The sequence below is a fragment of the Podarcis filfolensis genome (genome assembly GCF_964270895.1).
Source record: "Podarcis filfolensis genome assembly, chromosome: 18".
NCBI lineage: Eukaryota > Metazoa > Chordata > Lepidosauria > Squamata > Lacertidae > Podarcis > Podarcis filfolensis.
The window spans coordinates 8,454,791-8,473,613 of record NC_139622.1 but is presented as its reverse complement, the minus strand read 5'-3'; the positions used below and the strand labels follow the sequence as shown (position 1 = coordinate 8,473,613).

General features: G+C 48.6%; 1 protein-coding gene across 1 annotated transcript; it reads left to right on the top strand.

Moving 5' to 3' along the window:
- The first annotated feature begins 9,223 nt into the window (after positions 1-9,223).
- LOC310753524 (cathepsin G-like) lies at positions 9,224-18,671 on the top strand. The gene is made up of 6 exons (XM_083594910.1): positions 9,224-9,389; positions 12,670-12,817; positions 13,620-13,755; positions 15,735-15,986; positions 17,742-18,125; positions 18,388-18,671. Exons 1-5 carry the CDS (start codon positions 9,329-9,331, stop codon positions 17,874-17,876), a joined length of 732 nt encoding a protein of 243 aa, XP_083451036.1. The 5' UTR covers positions 9,224-9,328; the 3' UTR covers positions 17,877-18,125; positions 18,388-18,671.
- The last annotated feature ends 152 nt before the right edge of the window (positions 18,672-18,823 follow it).

Sequence of the window (18,823 nt, the reverse complement as noted above, 5' to 3'; positions counted from 1 at the left end):
ACCCGGGAAAAAGCTGTCTGTGGACCAACACCGGCTCCCTCGGCCTGAAAGCGAGATGAGTGCCACAACCCCATAGTCGCATTTGACTGGACTACTTTGTGTTTACCTTTACCAAGGTTCTTGCCTTAAGGCCCTTAACAACGTGGGAGTGTATGGGGTGTTAGGGAAGGGGAAGTACCTCTGGTGGTGGTGTACAGTGGTACCTCGGGTTACATACACTTCAGGTTACATACACTTCAGGTTACAGACTCCACTTACCCAGAAATATTACCTCAGGTTAAGAACTTTGCTTCAGGATGAGAACAGAAATCATGCGGCAGCAGCAGGAGGCCCCATTAGCTAAAGTGGTACCTCAGGTTAAGAACAGTTTCAGGTTAAGAACAGACCTCCAGAACGAATTAAGTTCTTAACCTGAGGTACCACTGTATTGTGCTCCACCTGGGGTAGTTTGTCCATCTTTGGTCCCCACCTTGCAAACAGCTCTCACCTGGGGCTCCCAGAAGCTGTCAGCATGCAACAGCGGCCACAATCCCTGGAACGGCTTTGACTGGCTGGCTAAACCAGGTGAGGGCAGCCGGAGGGTCTCCAACGCTCAGTGAGTTAGGGGTTTCCCTTACATGTGAGGACAGGCTCTGGTGGATTGAGTGGACAAGGCCAAGAGTGTGTCCAACGGCCAAGAAGGTAGTTTCTGCATGTGCTGTAGCGGCAAATGAGGAGCAACTTGGGAAAGTAGTCCATGGACTGCAAGAAGATCAAACCTCTCCACTCGGAAGGAAATCAGCCCTGTGTGCTCACTGGAAGGACAGATCCTGAAGCTGAGGCTCCAAGACTTTGGCCACCTCATGGAAAAGACCCTGATGTTGGGAAAACGACAGGAAAACGAGAAGGGGACGACAGAGGACGAGATGGTTGGATAGTGTTCTTGAAGCTACCAGCATGAGTTTGACCAAACTGCGGGAGGCAGTGGAAGACAGGAGGGCCTGGCGTGCTCTGGTCCAGGGGGTCACCAAGAGGCGGACACGACTAAACGACTCAACAACAACAAAATAATAATAATAACATATAAAAGTTAATCAGAAATCCACTCCACAGTTACAATAAATAATTTCTAAACTACAATTGATGAAACAACGGCAAGCCACTGAAATATACTTGTAGTCGAGAGTGGATTTTATGCTCTTTCTTCAGCTCATAGTGGTGAGGAGGAATGGAAGCTACCCCAGAATATCTGCTTTATATACATTATTTACACAGTGGGTCCCACGTGATTGGCTAATTCTGGGATTCACCTGTAGGCCAATCAGGTTACGGATTCACTTCCACCTGGAGCTGGATTGGGTGGCTCCTGTGGACCAATCAGACTGCTGCATTCTGAACCCTATTGTTCTAGGACCAATCAGACTGCTTCCCTTTGGATCCTATTCAACTCAGTACATAACAGCCACAGTGCATAAAATAATACAATACAAATTGAGAAGCAGATACAGTGGTGCCTCGCAAGACGAAATTAATCCGTTCCGTGAGTCTCTTCGTCTTGCGGTTTTTTCATCTTGCGAAGCACGGCTATTAACGGCTTAGCGGCTATTAACGGCTATTAACGGCTTAGCGGCTTTAAGAAAAAGGAAACAAACTCGCAAGAACTCGCAAGACGTTTCGTCTTGCGAAGCAAGCCCATAGGGAAATTCGTCTTGCGGAACGACTCAAAAAACGGAAAACTCTTTCGTCTTGCGCGTTTTTCGTCTTGCTCAGGGCCTCCAGACACACTGCCCAGGCTTGCACCCCAGAGAGGAGGTGCGTTCCGTTGTCTCTCGAGACAGATGGATTGCAGCACCAAAAACGACTTCTGCAAACCTGGGGAGGGGTGGTTTCCTTGCAGCTGCTTACACTTCCGTCTTGGGAATGAACAGGGCATTTTTGATGGCGGACATTAAACGTCTCCCAGATCCTAAGCAAATAGGAAACAGAAGGGTTTTGCACTGCCTTGGCCAGAACACTTACCGTATTTTTTGCTCTATAAGACTCACTTTTTCCATCCTAAAAAGTAAGGGGACGTGTGTGCGTCTTATGGAGCGAATGCAGGCTGCGCAGCTGTCCCAGAAGCCAGAACAGCAAGAGGGATTGCTGCTTTCGCTGCGCAGCGATCCCTCTTGCTGTTCTGGCTTCTGGGATTCAGAATATTTTTTTTCTTGTTTTCCTCCTCCAAAAACTAGGTGCGTCTTATAAAGCGAAAAATACAGTAGTCCATATGAGCTCACGAGTTCCTTTGACTCATCTGGTTGGGCCAACAAGAAGGGAAGGAGCAGGAGAAAAAGAGGATGGTGGAATTATCTCAAATGGATGCTTTGCTTGCCAAGGAGAGAGAGAGACGCCTGGTGTTTAATTGTCCATCGTGAAGACTTTAAAAAAAATATTATTAAAAAACAACAATCACTGTGCATTTGATTCCTCTTCCTTTCTTAAAACAGCAATCAGATAGTGAGATGATGCGTGTGGTGTGATCTTGGCAGGTCCCCAACCGCCGCTGAGAATTGTGCCAAACAGAGAAACTGTTCCAGAAGGAGCATAAGACCCTCTCCTAACACCCCATACACCCTAGAAAGAAGCGTAAGGGGATAGACTAAAAGACAGAAGGATGTGCAGGGGAGAAAGGGGGAATGATAACAGCCCTCAAGCAAATCTGCATAATAATAATAATAATAATAATAATAATAATAATAATAATAATAATAATTTATTATTTATACCCCGTATAAATGGTCCCATCACCTCCTGGCAAATAGAAGGGGAAGAAATGGAGGCAGTGAGAGATTTTACTTTCTTGGGCTCCATGATCACTGCAGATGGTGACAGCAGCCACAAAATTAAAAGACACCTGCTCCTTGGGAGAAAGGCAAACCTAGACAGCATCTTAAAAAGTAGAGACATCACCTTACCAACAAAGGTCCGTATAGTTAAAGCCATGGTTTTCCCAGTAGTGATGTATGGAAGTGAGAGCTGGACCATCAAGAAGGCTGATCGCCGAAGAACTGATGCTTTTGAATTCTGGTGCTGGAGGAGACTCTTGAGAGTCCCATGGACTGCAAGAAGATCAAACGCATCCATTCTTAAGGAAATCAGCCCTGAGTGCTCACTGGAAGGACAGATCCTGAAGCTGAGGCTCCAAGACTTTGGCCACCTCATGAGAAGAGAAGACTCCCTGGAAAAGACCCTGATGTTGGGAAAGATGGAGGGCACAAGGAGAAGGGGACAAGATGGTGGGACAGTGTTCTCGAAGCTACCAGCATGAGTTTGACCAAACTGCGGGAGGCAGTGGAAGACAGGAGTGCCTGGCGTGCTCTGGTCCATGGGATCACGAAGAGTCGGACACGACTGAACGACTAAACAACAACAATTTATACCCCACCCATCTGGCTGAGTTTCCCCAGCCACTCTGGGCGGCTCCCAATCAAGTATTAAAAACAATACAGCGTTAAATATTAAAAACTTCCCTGAACAGGGCTGCCTTCAGATGTCTTCTAAAGATTGGATGATACTTATTTCCTTCACATCTGAAGGGAGGGTGTTCCACAGGGGGGGCACCACTACCAAGAAGGCCCTCTGCCTGGTTCCCTGTAACCTCACTTCTCGCAATGAGGGAACTGCCAGAAGGCCCTCGGTGTTGGATCTCAGTGTCTGGGCTGAACGATGGCCGTGGAGACGCTTCTTCGGGTATACAGGACCGAGGCCGTTTAGGGCTTTCAAGGTCAGCACCAACACTTTGAATTGTGCTTGGAAACGTACTGGGAGCCAATGCAGATCTCTCAGGACCAGTGTTATGTGGTCCCGGCGGCCACTCCCAGTCACCAGTCTAGCTGCCGCATTCTGGATTAATTGCAGTTTCCGGGTAACCTTCAAAGGTAGCCCCACGTAGAGCGCCTTGCAGTAGTCCAAGCGGTAGTCCAAGCTTTGTGTAGCTGGTTTTTCTGAAAAGCAGTCTTAAACCATGCAGCATGGTTGCAAACATCCCTCTCCACTTGTTAAAGTGGAAAAGCTGGGAACTGAACCTGGGACCTTCTGCCTTGTTGTTGTTCTTTGAATTTATATACTGCCCTATACCTGGCGGTCTCACAGAGGTTCACAGAAAAGGTCACAACGTATATAATCAGAATAAAAACAACAACCCAATATCATCTCCCCCCGGAAAAGAGCCACATTTCAAAAGGGTAAAGGTAAAGGGACCCCTGACCGTTAGGTCCAGTCGTGGCCGACTCTGGGGTTGCGGCGCTCATCTCACTTTATTGGCCGAGGGAGCCAGCGTACAGCTTCCGGGTCATGTGTCCAGCATGACTGAGCCACTTCTGGCGAACCAGAGCAGCGCACGGAAACGCCGTTTACCTTTCCACCGGAGCGGTACCTATATATCTACTTGCACTTTGATGTGGTTTTGAACTGCTAGGTGGGCAGGAGCTGGGACAGAGCTCCTTCGCGGGGATTCGAACCGCCGACCTTCTGATTGGCAAGTCCTAGGCTCTGTGGTTTAACCCACAGTGCCACCCGCGTTAACAGGGTATAGGATGTTAAACAGATCAACCAAAGGCCTGGTTAAAAAGGAACCTTAGTGCCTGGCGCCTAAAGGTGTATTAGGAAGTCAACAGGCGAACTTCCCTGGGGAGAGCATTCCACAGATGGAGAGCCACTGCAGAGAAGGCCCTGTTCTCGTGTTGCTACCCTCCGCACCTCTCGAGGAGGCGGCACACAAAGGAGGACCTCAGAAGATGAACTCAGGGTTCGGGTAGGTTCATATGGAAAGAGGCGGTCCTTGCGGTATTGCGGTTCTGAGCCGTTTAAGGCTTTATAGGTCAAAACCAGCACTTTGAATTGGGCCCGGAAACTAATCAGTAGCCAGTGATCAGTGTAAGATGCTCAAACCGTCTTGCCGCCCAGTGAGCAACAAGGCCACCGAATTCTGCATGCAATGCGAATGGTCTGTCACTGAACTACAGCTCTCCCCTTGAGATACAGGAGCATAGGGTGTTGCTTTCTGCTGAGTGAAGCCACTGGTCCATGCAGCACATGTCTACAGCAGCTGTTCTTCAACCGGTCCAGACTCGAGACCAACTTCCACATTCTCACTGGACCGCACTAACAGTGCACATCACTTAATCCTAGAAGGGCAACTCACAGAGCAACGTGCGTTGCTGCTAAAAGAAAACTAGCCCTGCAATGTGGAGAAGCACACGGCTGGCCGGAAATAAATATCTTAATAAATGGCTCGTGCCTTTCTTCTGCCACATGGCAGCACTTGTGGGAACAGGCGGAACAAGCATGGAGGACTGTCCATGGAAAATAGGGACACTTGGAGGCAGGGCCGGATTTAGGTTTGATGAGGCCCTAAGCTACTGAAGGTAATGGGGCCCTTTCTATGTCCAGCTGTCCTTTGTCAACAACAAATTGTCACTGTTGTTTTGTTTGCTTTATGGTCATTTATGGACCTCATAGGTATCTCAAGCCATTTGCGCATATTGCCATGCAACCAATCCATGCAGAACGTAGGCACCCTATATATAAAGGTAAAGGGACCCCTGACCATTAGGTCCAGTCGTGATTGACTCTAGGGTTGCGGCGCTCATCTCGCTTTACTGGCCGAGGGAGCCGGCGTACAGCTTCCGGGTCATGTGGCCAGCAGGACTAAGCCGCCTCTGGCGAACCAGAGCAGCGCACGGAAACGGTGTTTACCTTCCCGCCGGAGTGGTACCTATTTATCTACTTGCACTTTGACGTGCTTTTGAACTGCTAGGTTGGCAGGAGCTGGGATCGAGCAACGGGAGCTCACCCCGTCATCGCGGGTATTCGAACTGCCAACCTTCTGATCGGCAAGTCCTAGGCTCTGTGGTTTAACCCACAGCGCCACCCTATATATAGAAAGGAGCAAACCAGTGATATTTTAGGGAGCAGGCTAGCAGGCGGGGCCCATGACTTACATCACAGGAGCCTACACAACTCAAAACACTGTTGCTGTATGTAGGTTTTATTTTATTTGTTTTTTATCTTATATTTTGGAAATGTACATCCAGTTGGTTTTTTCCTTTAAATTTTTTTGGGGCCCCTAGAGAGTGGGGCCCTAAACTATAGCTTGTTTAGCTTATACATAAATCCGGCACTGGCAACTTGGAGGGTATGCCCAGCAATGCAGTATGAAGTAGGCAAAGAAAGAGGAGTCCCGAAGCCCGTTTAGGGTCTCTGCCCGTCCTTCTCGCTAGCAGGAAAAACCAGGTAACCAAAGCAGTTCTGTGGGAGACTTCAGGGCGCCCTATTGATTCAGCAAAGATCTCTTCTCTCTCCACCCAGCACAGATCACTCCACCATTTAATCTGCCCAAAGTCTAACAGACTTTTAACCACCAGTTCTGCGTGGAAAATGGCAGATAATGCCAGCTAAAAGCTAATCACCAGCCCCTTGTCGTTTACCAAGCAGCTCATGGCGTTATCTCCATCGTTCAGTTTGAACAGTCATCTGACAGAAGGACCTCCTTTGCCTCCCTCCTACAATTAAGGTCATCTCCTACTGGAAGGCCACTAAGCTATCAGAGAGTTCTTAGAAAGGGAAGGTACATGAGAACATGATAAGATGAGCCCGGGTGCTGGATTAGGCTAAAGGGGGCCCATCTGGCCCAGCAACCTGTTCGGACAATGGCCAACCAGAAGCTCCAGCAGTGGGGAACCTGCAAGCAGGATTCGAATAAAAGAGCAAGTCTCCTCCTCTGTGATTTCAGAAGTGTGATGGCCTCCTGTTATGTACTGAGTTGAATAGGATCCAAAATACAGCAGTCTGATTGGTCCTAGAACAATAGGGTCCAGAATGCAGCAGTCTGATTGGTCCGAGAACAATAGGATTCAGAATGCAGCAGTCTGATTGGTCCTAGAACAATAGGATCCAAAATGCAGCAGTCTGATTGGCCCTAGAAAAATAGGATCCAGAATGCAGCAGTCGGATTGGTCCTAGAACAATAGGATTCAGAATGCAGCAGTCTGATTGGTCCTAGAACAATAGGGTCCAGAATGCAGCAGTCTGATTGGTCCACAGGAGCCACCCAATCCAGTTCTAGGTAGAAGTGAATCCACAACCTGATTGGCCTACAGGTGAATCCCGGAATTAGCCAATCACATGGGGCCCATTGTGTAAATAATGTATATAAAGCAGATACTTTGGGGGGACTTTCATTCCTCCTCACCACTATGAGCTGAATAAAGAGCATGAAATCCACTCTCGACTCTGAGAATATTTCGCCTCCGATTGTGGAGGTTGGAACCACGGACGTTGTGGCTCAACCTCTTTTCAAAGCCATCCAAAGTTGACAACCACCACAATCTTGTTTGGAGCGAGTTCCATACCTTTAACTACCGTAAGCACTGAGTGAGCGACAAGAACCCACCGACATCATGCGAATCAATCTGGCTAACCTGATTCAAAAATACACACACACACACCGTTCACACACAAAAACAAATCTCTCTACAGCCAGCCAAAGACAACCAACCACACCCTAAGCCAACCACAACCTTTCTCACCACCAATGAAACACAACAAGCGAATAGTAAGAGAACCAACACAAGTGATTCTAGATTCAGGTAGGTAGCCATGTTGGTCTGACGCAGTCAAAATATATATAAAAATTAAAAAACTGTGCAGTAGCACCTTAGAGACCAACTAAGTTTGTTCCGTATAGTAAAAGCTATGGTTTTCCCAGTAGTGATGTATGGAAGTGAAAGCTGGACCATAAAGAAGGCTGATCGCCGAAGAATTGATGCTTTTGAATTCTGGTGCTGGAGGAGACTCTTGAGAGTCCCATGGACTGCAAGAAGATCCAACCTCTCCATTCTGAAAGAAATCAGCCCTGAGAGCTCACTGGAAGGACAGATCATGAAGCTGAGGCTCCAATACTTTGGCCACATCATGAGAAGAGAAGACTCCCTGGAAAAGACCCTGATGTTGGGAAAGATGGAGGGCACAAGGAGAAGGGGACGATGGAGGACGAGATGGTGGGACAGTGTTCTCGAAGCGACCAGCATGAGTCTGACCAAACTGCGGGAGGCAGTGGAAGACAGGAGTGCCTGGCGTGCCCTTGTCCAGGGGGTCATGAAGAGTTGGACACGACTAAACGACTAAACAACAACAACAAATAAGAAGTTTGTTCTGAGTATAAGCTTTCGCGTGCATGCACACCTCTTCATGATCCTTACCTAGGCATTTCACAGTTTGGGCACACTGCATGGCAGCCTCCTGAACCCCAGCAGGATCCAATCATATGGTGATGATGATGAATATACATTTATTATTTATACCCCTCCCATCTCGCTGGGTTTCCCCAGCCACTCTGGGCTGTTTCCAACAGAATATTAAAAAATATGATAAAACATCAAACATTAAAAACAGGGCTGCCTTCAGATGTCTTCTAAAAGTCAGGTAGTTTCTTATTTCCTTGACATCTGATGGGAGGGTGTTCCACAGGGCGGGCACCACCACCGAGAAGGCCCTCTGCCTGGTTCCCTGTAACCTCACAGTGAGGGAACTGCCAGAAGGCCCTTGGAGCTGGACCTCAGTGTCCAGGCTAGAAGATGGGGGTGGAGATGCTCCTTCAGGTATACTGGGCCGAGGCCGTTTAGGGCTTGAAAGGTCAGTATCAACCCTTTGAATTGTGCTCGGAAACGTACTGGGAGCTAATGTAGGCCTTTCAGGACCGGTGTTATATGGTCACGGCAGCTGCTCCCAGTCACCAGTCTGGTAGCCACATTCTGGATTAGTTGTCATTTCCAAGTCACCTTCAAAGGTAGCCCAATGTAGAGCGCATTGCAGGAGTCCAAGCAGGAGATAACCAGAGCATGGACCACTCTGGCCAGACAGTCTGCGGGCAGGGAGGGTCTCAGCCTGCGTACCAGATGGAGCTGGTAGATGGCTGCCCTGGACACAGAACTCACCTGCGCCTTCATGGACAGCTATGAGTCCAAAATGACTCCTAGGCTGAGCACCTGGTTCTTCAGGGATACGGTTACCCCATTCAGGACCAGGGCGTCCTCCACACCTGCCCACCCACTGTCCCCCAAAAACATTACTTCTGTCTTGTCAGGATTCAATCTCAATCTGTTAGCCGCCACCCATCCTCCAACCGCCTCGCTATCTGATTGCCGTTTTAGCTTGCTTAAGCGTGCTTGGGACCGCCACTATCAGATTTTCACGTCTCCGTTGCTTCCTGGGGGAGGTGTAGTCCAACGCTAATAAAAGCTGTGAGTTTGAGGGGCTGGACAGTTAAGTGCCAGGCAGTTCCGTAGCTTGAACGTAGCAGAACGTCAAGATGTTGAGATTCGGTCGCCCTCTCCTACTTCTACTCCTGTCCTTGTCATGGGCCCAAACAGGTGAGTTAAACAAAAAACAAAGGACTGTCTTTGATGAGCTGTTTTCTGCTGCTCCCTTTCAGGCTAAGCCAGTCTCAATTCCTTCCCTTTGAGATGTTCAGGGTGCGAGTGCCGTTCATTTTTATATCACCAGAATGGCACCAGCCGTGTGAAAGAGAGGTAAAGGTAAAGGGACCCCTGACCATTAGGTCCAGTCGTGACCGACTCTGGGGTTGCGGCGCTCATCTCGCTTTATTGGCCGAGGGATCCGGTGTACAGCTTCCGGGTCATGTGGCCAGCATGACTAAGCTGCTTCTGGCGAACCAGAGCAGCGCACGGCAACGCCGTTTACCTTCCCGCCGGAGTGGTACCTATTTATCTACTTGCACTTTGGCGTGCTTTCGAACTGCTAGGTTGGCAGGAGCAGGGACCGAGCAACGGGAGCTCACCCCGTCACGGGGATTTGAACCACCGACCTTCCGATCGGCAAGTCCTAGGCTCTGTGGTTTCACCCACAGCGCCACCCACGTCCCTGTGTGCAAGAGAAGAGAGTGCCAGATTTGCACAGCCAGAGAACGTTCATAAACATAAGTTTGTATCCAACATGAGTCCTAAAGCAGACTCATTCAAATGAATAGGCATGACTAGAATTGTAGATCTGGAAGGGAATCCCCAACAGAGATTATTTGCAATGGGACTACCCAGAGTAGGACTTAGCTGAATGCCTCTCAGGGTTTACAAGTGGACCTATTGAAATGTACGAGCGTGGCTAAGGTCCATTTATTTCAATGAGTCTGCTCTGAGCAGAAATTACTTGGAGTCAGCCCTTTAAAAGGGGTGGCAAATACCGTATTTTTTGCTCTATAAGACTCACTTTTTCCCCTCCTAAAAAGTAAGGGGAAATGTGTGTGCATCTTATGGAGCGAATGCAGGCTGTGCAGCTATCCCAGATGGTCAAGGGGATGGAATAACTCGCCTAGGAAGAAAGGTTGCAGCATTTAGGGCTTTTGTTGTTGTTGTTTAGAGAAAAGGTGAGTACAGTGGTACATACGTACGCTTCAGGTTACATACGCTTCAGATTACAGACTCCGCTAACCCAGAAATAGTGCTTCAGGTTAAGAACTTTGCTTCAGGATGAGAACAGAAATCGTGCTCCGGCAGCGCAGCAGCAGCAGGAGGCCCCATTAGCTAAAGTGGTGCTTCAGGTTAAGAACAGTTTCAGGTTAAGAACGGACCTCCAGAACGAATTAAGTACTTAACCTGAGGTACCACTGTAAAGAGGAAGCATGAATGAAGTTTGTAAAATGATGCATAGAAGAAGGAGGTTTTCTTCCCTTCTCTTGTAACGCTAGAAGTCGCAGAAGGGCATCCGCTGCGGCTGAATGTTGTAAGATCCAGGATAGGTAAAAGGAAGTCTTTCATGCAGCACAATTCTGTGTCCAGGGCAGCTGTCTCCCAGCTCCGTCTGGTACTCAGGATGAGACCCTCCCTGCCTGCGCACTGTCTGGCCAGAGTGGTTCATGCTCTAGTTATCTCTTGCCTGAACTACTGCAATGTGCTCTACGTGGGGCTACCTTTGAAGGTGACCCGGAAACTACAACTGATCCAGAATGCCGGACCAGTGACTGGGAGCGGCCGCCGAGACCACATAACACCGGTCCTGAAAGACCTACATTGGCTCCCAGGACATTTCCGAGCACCATTCAAAGTGTTGGTGCTGACCTTTAAAGCCCTAAACAGCCTTGGTCCATTATACCTGAAGGAGCGTCTCCACCTCCATCGTTCAGCCCAGACACTGAGGTCCAGCTCCGAGGGCCTTCTGGTGGTTCCCTCACTGCGAGAAGTGAGGTTGCAGGGAACCAGGCAGAGGGCCTTCTCGGTAGTGGCACCCTCCCTGTGGAATGCCCTCCCACCAGATGTCAAGGAAATAAACAACTATCTGACTTTTAGAAGACATCTGAAGGCAGCCCTGTTTAGGGAAGTTTTTAATGACTGATGTTTTAATTGTATTTTTAATCTTTTGTTGGAAGCTACCCAGAGTGGCTGGGGAAACCCAGCCAGATGGGTGGGGTGTGTATGTATAAATAAGTACAACAACAACAACAACTTGAGTGGTTTTAAAAGAGAATTAGACTCTGTTAGGCACTAGAGGACAGAAGTGCCTGGCGTGCTCTGGTCCATGGGGTCACGAAGAGTCGGACACGACTAAACGACTAAGCAACAAGGCACTAGATGGGCCAGGGAGCCTGATCCAGCAGTTTCATCTCATATTATCATGTTCTACTCAACAGCTTGTCTATAATGGGAATAATGGAGCTTCCATTTCAAGGAACAGTATACCAGATCTCTTCCTCCAGCCGACCTGGGTGGTGCCCTTAAAACTAGCAACAGGCAACAGACAGACGCTGACCTCCGCTAATAATAATAATAATAATAATAATAATAATAATAATAATAATAATTTAATATTTATACCCCGCCCATCTGGCTGAGTTTCCCCAGCCACTCTGGGCAGTTCTCAATCAAGTGCTAAAAACAGTACAGCGTCAAATATTTAAAACTTCCCTGAACAGGGCTGCCTTCAGATGTCTTTTAAATATAGGATAGCTGCTTATTGCTTTCACATCTGAAGGGAGGGCGTTCCACAGGGTGGGCGCCACTACCGAGAAGGCCCTCTGTCTGGTTCCCTGTAACCTCACTTCTGGCAATGAGGGAACCGCCAGAAGGCCCTCAGCGCTGGATCTCAGTGTCCGGGCTGGATGATGGGAGTGGAGACGCTCCTTCAGGGATACTGGGCCGTTTAGGGCTTTAAAGGTCAGCACCAACACTTTGAATTGTGCTTGGAAATGTACTGGGAGCCAATGCAGATCTCTCAGGACCGGTGTTATGTGGTCCCGGCAGCCACTCCCAGTCACCAGTCTAGCTGCCGCATTCTGGATTAATTGCAGTTTCCAGGTCACCTTCAAAGGTAGCCCCACGTAGAGTGCATTGCAGTAGTCCAAGCGGGAGATAACTAGAGCATACACCACTCTGGAGAGACAGTCTGTGGGCAGGGAGGGTCTCAGCCTGCATACCAGGTGGAGCTGATAAACAGCTGCCCTGGACACAGAATTAACCTGGGCCTCCATGGACAGCTGTGAGTCAAGAATGACCCCCTGGCTGCGCACCTGGTCCTTAAGGGGTACAGTTACCCCATTCAGGACCAGGGAATCCCCCACACCCGCCTGCCCCCTGTCCCCCAAAAACAGTACTTATGTCTTGTCAGGATTCAACCTCGTGATTTTTATTTTTATTTTTGCAGCACATTTGCGGAGCCAGATCGTCGGAGGCCAGGAAGCAGTACCCCACTCCAGACCCTACATGGCAGCCCTCAAAATGGACGGGGGCTATGGCTGCGGCGGGTTCCTGGTGGACCCCCAGTGGGTAATGACGGCTGCACACTGCATGAGGTACGTCTCACTATTCCCTAGTGGTTGCCAGGGTCCAAGCTAATGGGCGGAAGCTGGTCTTTTGTACAGGTGCTGGCAATGCCTTTGTAGCCAGCTGGGGAAGTGAAAAATGCGGAAGCGAATGAGCTTTGCAAGGTGAAGTCTCTCCCTCTCTCTCCCTTCTCCCCGCTGCTGCAACCACCTGCTCTTTGCAAGCAGAACTGCAGTTGTCAATATTGCACATATGGAAGCAATGGGATGGATAAAAGCTGGTGCTTATGGAATCAAAAATTTCCCACTCCAAAAAGGTTTCAAAGCTTTGCTAGCAGAACTCGTTGCAAAACAGACCCAAAACAATTAATGTTACATCCGAATAGTCGTGTGAAATCATATGCTTGTCCAGGCCTAGGTTCAGCATCTTAGAAACATTAAATAACTTCGGCCAGAGCTGTAAACAAAGCTCTCACATGCTCCATTCCAGCCAAAGCTGTTCTCTCGTGGAGAGAAAACATTAGGACACATGCTTTCTTCCACGGTGCTTGAGAACAAAGACCAAGTCCCTCCAAATGGAGATTTGCAGCTGAATACCTTTTCCCATGTGACCTAAAGTTATACACCTCCGGGACAAAGTAGCAGAGATGCCGTCTTAGGTCATTACCAACCTATTAGGCAAACTGGTGTAGAAATCTGAAGAACTGAATTTAAGACTGGGGAAATGGACAGATTCCCCCATCCTACCTGTCACCAAGAGAGAACGATTGCTGAGGGTTGATTCATGGTTCACTAACCCTTACCAATGCACACTGGTGCCCTTGTTTTCCAGCGAGATGACCGTGGTTTTGGGGGCACACGACCGCTCTGCCATCGAGAACACTCAACAGGTGATCGGCGTTGAGTCGTACCACATGCACCCGGAATATAATAGGATAACGGTTTCAAACGATATCCTTTTGCTCAAGGTAAGTTGCTCCAGGCTCCCTCTTCCATTCTCAGGACCCTCAAAGCCAGTGGCCTTGGTGGATAAATCTGAAATACATAAATAAAATAACAATTAAACAAAAAAAGGCAGTGACCTCAAGGAGGAAGGGGCAAGTCCTAGGTTCTGTGGTTTAACCCACAGCGCCACCTGCGTCCCTTTTTGCTTCTTACTCTGCCAAAATTATCAGTCTGTCAGATTCTCTTCAGATGTCAAATTGTATCCTCTTCCCCCCCAAAAGGAAACTTGACACAACTGTTTCATTCATATATATATATATATATATATATATATATATATATATATATACACACACACACACAAAAGAAGGAAACAGTTTCAAATACCCAAGTCAAATTGTTGATAAATCTCCATGGCTGTAAACGCCTCTTTATCTCCCATTCACAAAAACGTCCCTTGCAGAACCTGTCCACAGAAATCGGAAGCTGACTTCCTTTTTGGCTTCCGTTTCGCCAAATCAGTCAATTTAAGCCTGGTTTCTCTTTTTAAAAACTTTATTTGGCTTCTACCTCTAATTGGAAGATCCGCTGCTTCCGGTGACGGTGTGTGGCTTTGGCAATAGAGTGCAGTGGAGCCGGGCAATTGTGGGGGGATAAGTTTTCAGCTTGTGTGTTATCTTATTTTAAGAGGGAAACAAAGGGGAAATGGACCTGGAAGAACCCAGCTCGCCTTTCTCTGCGCCCATCTGTTGTGCCACAGCTGAGTCACCCACTGGACTTATTTATTCTATTTATTGAATTTATATACCGCCCTATACCCAGAGGTCTCTGGGCGGTTCACAGAATAAAATCAAGATATAAAACCACAAAATACCTAATAAAAATAAAAACAACAACCTAATAGCCCCCCAAAAAAGCATTTTAAAAGGGCATAAGTTGTAAATCAGATCAACCAAAGGAACGTTTTTGCCTGGCGCCTAAAGGTGTGTAATGAAGGCACCAGGCGAACTTCCCTGGGGAGAGCATTCCACAGATGGGGAGCCACCACAGAAAAGGCCCCGTTCTCGTGTTGCCACCCTCCGGATCTCTCGAGGAGGGGGCACACGAAGAAGGGCCTCAGAAGATGATCTCAGGGTCCGGGTAGGTCGATATGGAAAGAGGGGGTCCTTGAGGTATTGCAGTCCTGAGCCATTTATAGGTCAAAACCAGCACTTCAAACTGGGCCCGGAAACTCATTGGTAGCCAAGTGCAGTCGGACCAGGATTGGTGTAATGTGCTCAAACAGGGTAAAAGGGAAGGGTAGGGTAAAGTAAGGGAGAGAAATCAGACGGGCAGGAGGGACACTGGTAGAGATGGGAGGGAAGAGCTGAGCTCAGTGCTCGCCTTAGCAGAGGAGGAGAAAGGGACAAATAAGGGATAAGCATTTTCCCTTGAGATAAAGGACAATCCCTTATTATAAAGGACAGGTAAAAAGGAAAAGGTGAAAGGACCCCTGACCATTTGGTCCAGTTGTGACCGACTCTGGGGTTGCGGCACTCATCTCGCTTTATTGGCTGAGGGAGCCGGCATACAGCTTCCGGGTCATGTGGTCAGCATGACTAAGCCGCTTCTGGCGAACCTGAGCAGCGCACGGAAACGCCTTCTACCTTCCCGCCGGAGTGGTACCTAATTATATACTTGCACTTTGAGGTGCTTTCGAACTGCTAGGTTGGCAGGAGCAGGGACTGAGCAATGGGAGCTCACCCTGTTGCGGGGATTTGAACCGCCGACCTTCTGATCGGCAAGCCCTAGGCTCTGTGGTTTAACCCACAGCGCCACCCGCGTCCCAGGAGGAGGAGGAGAAAGTGAGAAATAAGGGACAAATAAGGGATAAGCATTTTCCCTTGAGATAAAGGACAATCCCTTATTATAAAGGACAGGTGCAACCCTAATTCCAGAGTAGACTTCAGATTGCAAAGGGAGGTTGGATAACCCTCCCGCGTCTCCTGATTCCTTCCTGCAGCTGGTCCACAAGGCTACTCTGAACAAATACGTCCAGATGATTCCCCTGCCCAAATCTAGCAGCGACCTCCCCGAGGGGACACCCTGCAGCCTGGCAGGTTGGGGCCTGATTGACGACAACCAGGACACAGAGAGGCTGTTTGAGACCAACGTCACCATCTACAGCCGGAGGAAGTGCATGAAGATCTACCCGCAGCTCAACGATGCGATGATCTGTGCCGGCAGCCACAATGAGCTTCGGGATACAAGCCAGGTGAGGGGGAGGTCAGGGATGGAGGAATCTGTGGCCCCCACCCCCCCCCCGGCTGGACTCCAACTCCCATCAGCCAATGCTCAGGAACCAAAGGAAAGTTCTGAACCACCCTTGGGAGTCAGACCAGTAACATAATAGTAACAACGACAGCAACAGCAGCAACAACAGAAACAACTTACCGTATTTTTTGCTCTATAAGACTCACTTTTTCCCTTCTAAAAAGTAAGGGGAAATGTGTGTGCATCTTATGGAGCGAATGCAGGCTGCGCAGCTATCCCAGAAGCCAGAACAGCAAGAGGCATTGCTGCTTTCACTGCGCAGCGATCCCTCTTGCTGTTCTGGCTTGTGAGATTCAGAATATTTTTTTTCTTGTTTTCCTCCTCCAAAAACTAGGTGCGTCTTGTGGTCTGGTGCGTCTTATAGAGCGGAAAATACGGTAATATTTATAGCTCACCCATCTGGCTGGGTTTGCCCAGCTGCTGGGGGCGGCTCCCAAGAGAATATTAAAAACACGATAAAAGATCACACATCAAAAACTTCCCTAAACAGGGGCTGCCTTCAGATGTCTTCTTAAAGTCAGACAGTTGTTTATCTCCTTGACATCTGATGGGAGGGCATTCCACAGGGCGGGTGCCACTACCAAGAAGGCCCTCTGCCTGGTTCCCTGTAACCTCACTTCTTGCAGGGAACGAACTGCCAGAAGGCCCTTGGAGATGGACCTCAGTGTCCAGGCTGGACGAGGGGAGTGGAGACACTCCTGAAGGTATACTGGGTCTTAAAAAACCCTTCCCTATACAGGATTGCCTTCAGGTGGCTTGGGGATCCAATAACAACTCCATACCCTCCAATATTTTTCCAATGTAAATAAGAATAATAATAATTTATTTATACCCCATCCATCTGGCTGGGTTTCCCCATTCAATCTGAGTGGCTCTCAACAGAATATTAAAACCACGATAAAAGATCACACATCAAAAAAACTTCCCTGAACAGGGTTGCCTTCAGATGTCTTCTTAAGTCAGATAGTTGTTTATCTCCTTGACATCTAATGGGAGGGCATTCCACAGGGCGGGCGCCACCACTGAGAAGGCCCTCTGCCTGGTTCCCTGCAACCTCGCTTCTCGCAGGGAGGGAACTGCCAGAAGGCCCTTGGAGCTGGACCTCAGTGTCCAGGATGAGCGATGGGGGTGGAGATGCTCCTTCAGGTACGTCCTAAGGAAAAGTGGGGCATTAAGGGGTCAAATCAGAAACCGGGATGGCATCTCTAAATCAGGGACGTCCCTGGAAAATAGAGACACTTGGAGGGTCCACACTGAGCTGGACTAGAGAACCTCCCTCTAACTCTCAGATGCACTGGTTCTAATTGGAGCCAGAGGCCCAGATCTTTGCAATTGAATGGTGCAGTTTGAGAAGAAGAAGAAGAAGAAGAAGAAGAAGAAGAAGAAGAAGAAGAAGAAGAAGAGGAGGAGGAGTTTGGTTTTGATATCCCACTTTATCACTACCTGAAGGTGTCTCAAAGCAGCTAACATTCTCCTCTCCCTTCCTCCCCCACAACAAACACTCTGTGAGGTGAGTGGGGCTGAGAGACTTCAGAGAAGTGTGACTGGCCCAAGGTCACCCAGCAGCTGCATGTGGAGGAGGGGGGATGCGAACCCAGTTCACCAGATTACGAGTCCACCACTCTTAACCACTGCACCACGCTGGCTTGGTTTGAGGAGCTTGTAGCAGTGAGGATGTTTGCTTTTCTCCCCCCAGGGTGATTCCGGGGGCCCCATGGTGTGCAAAGGCGTGGTACAAGGAATCGTCTCGTTTGGTAACTCGTACCCTCCTGGAGTCTACTCTCGCATCGCCCATTTCCTTCCCTGGATCAAGAAAACCATGGAATCCTGAAGAGAAGAAGCAACAGGCAGCAGCACCCTTTGCTCAATATATGTATAAAAAATCCTTCTGCATGCTTAATAACCTGTATGCCTTTCGTTCTGCAATCCCACCCACCTGCAACCTATTGAAGCAAGTGGGTCCATGGGGTCTTCAATTTGCAAGTGCATTTATGTGATTTGCCTCTTCTTAGAGTGGCGATTCCCAGAGAGGTTGAACAGTCGACCCATTTCTCCACTCCAAGAATTCTGGAAGCATACCGTATTTTTCACTCTATAAGGCGCACCAGACCACAAGACGCACCTAGTTTTTGGAGGAGGAAAACAAGGGGGAAAAAATATTCTGAATCTCAGAAGCCAGAACAGCAAGAGGGATCGCTGCGCAGTGAAAGCAGCAATGCCTCTTGCTGTTCTGGCTTCTGGGATAGCTGCGCAGCCTGCATTCGCTCCATAAGACGCACACACGTTTCCCCTTACCTTTTAGGAGGGAAAAAGTGAGTCTTATAGAGCAAAAAATACGGTAGTTCTATGGGGGAGAAAACTACAGCTCCCAAGATTCTTATGGGAGGAAGCCACCATGGCTGCCTAAAGCAGTATAATGCTTGAGATCTCTATGCACAGTATTGTATGATTTCAGTGGATCTGCCCCAAGTCCACTTTGGTTGGTTATATGCCTAAGGGGGCAGGATGGCCAAACAGGGAGAGGAAAAGAAGTTGGGAGGGAGGGTGAAAACTGGAATCAGCCCCTTGCTCTGCTGCATTCTCTCAAACGTATATTATCCAGTAAAGCAAATTGGCTGAGCATTAATCTTGTACTTTTTTTCCTTGGCTCTCCGAAAATGTGGTGAAAACAAGTGCCAAATAGCACAAGTGCCGTTATTCAGGTGTGTGTGTGTGTGTTGCAATAATAAAATGAAATGCTGGGAGGAGTCCATAGAATTAGAAGGGACCCCAGGGGTC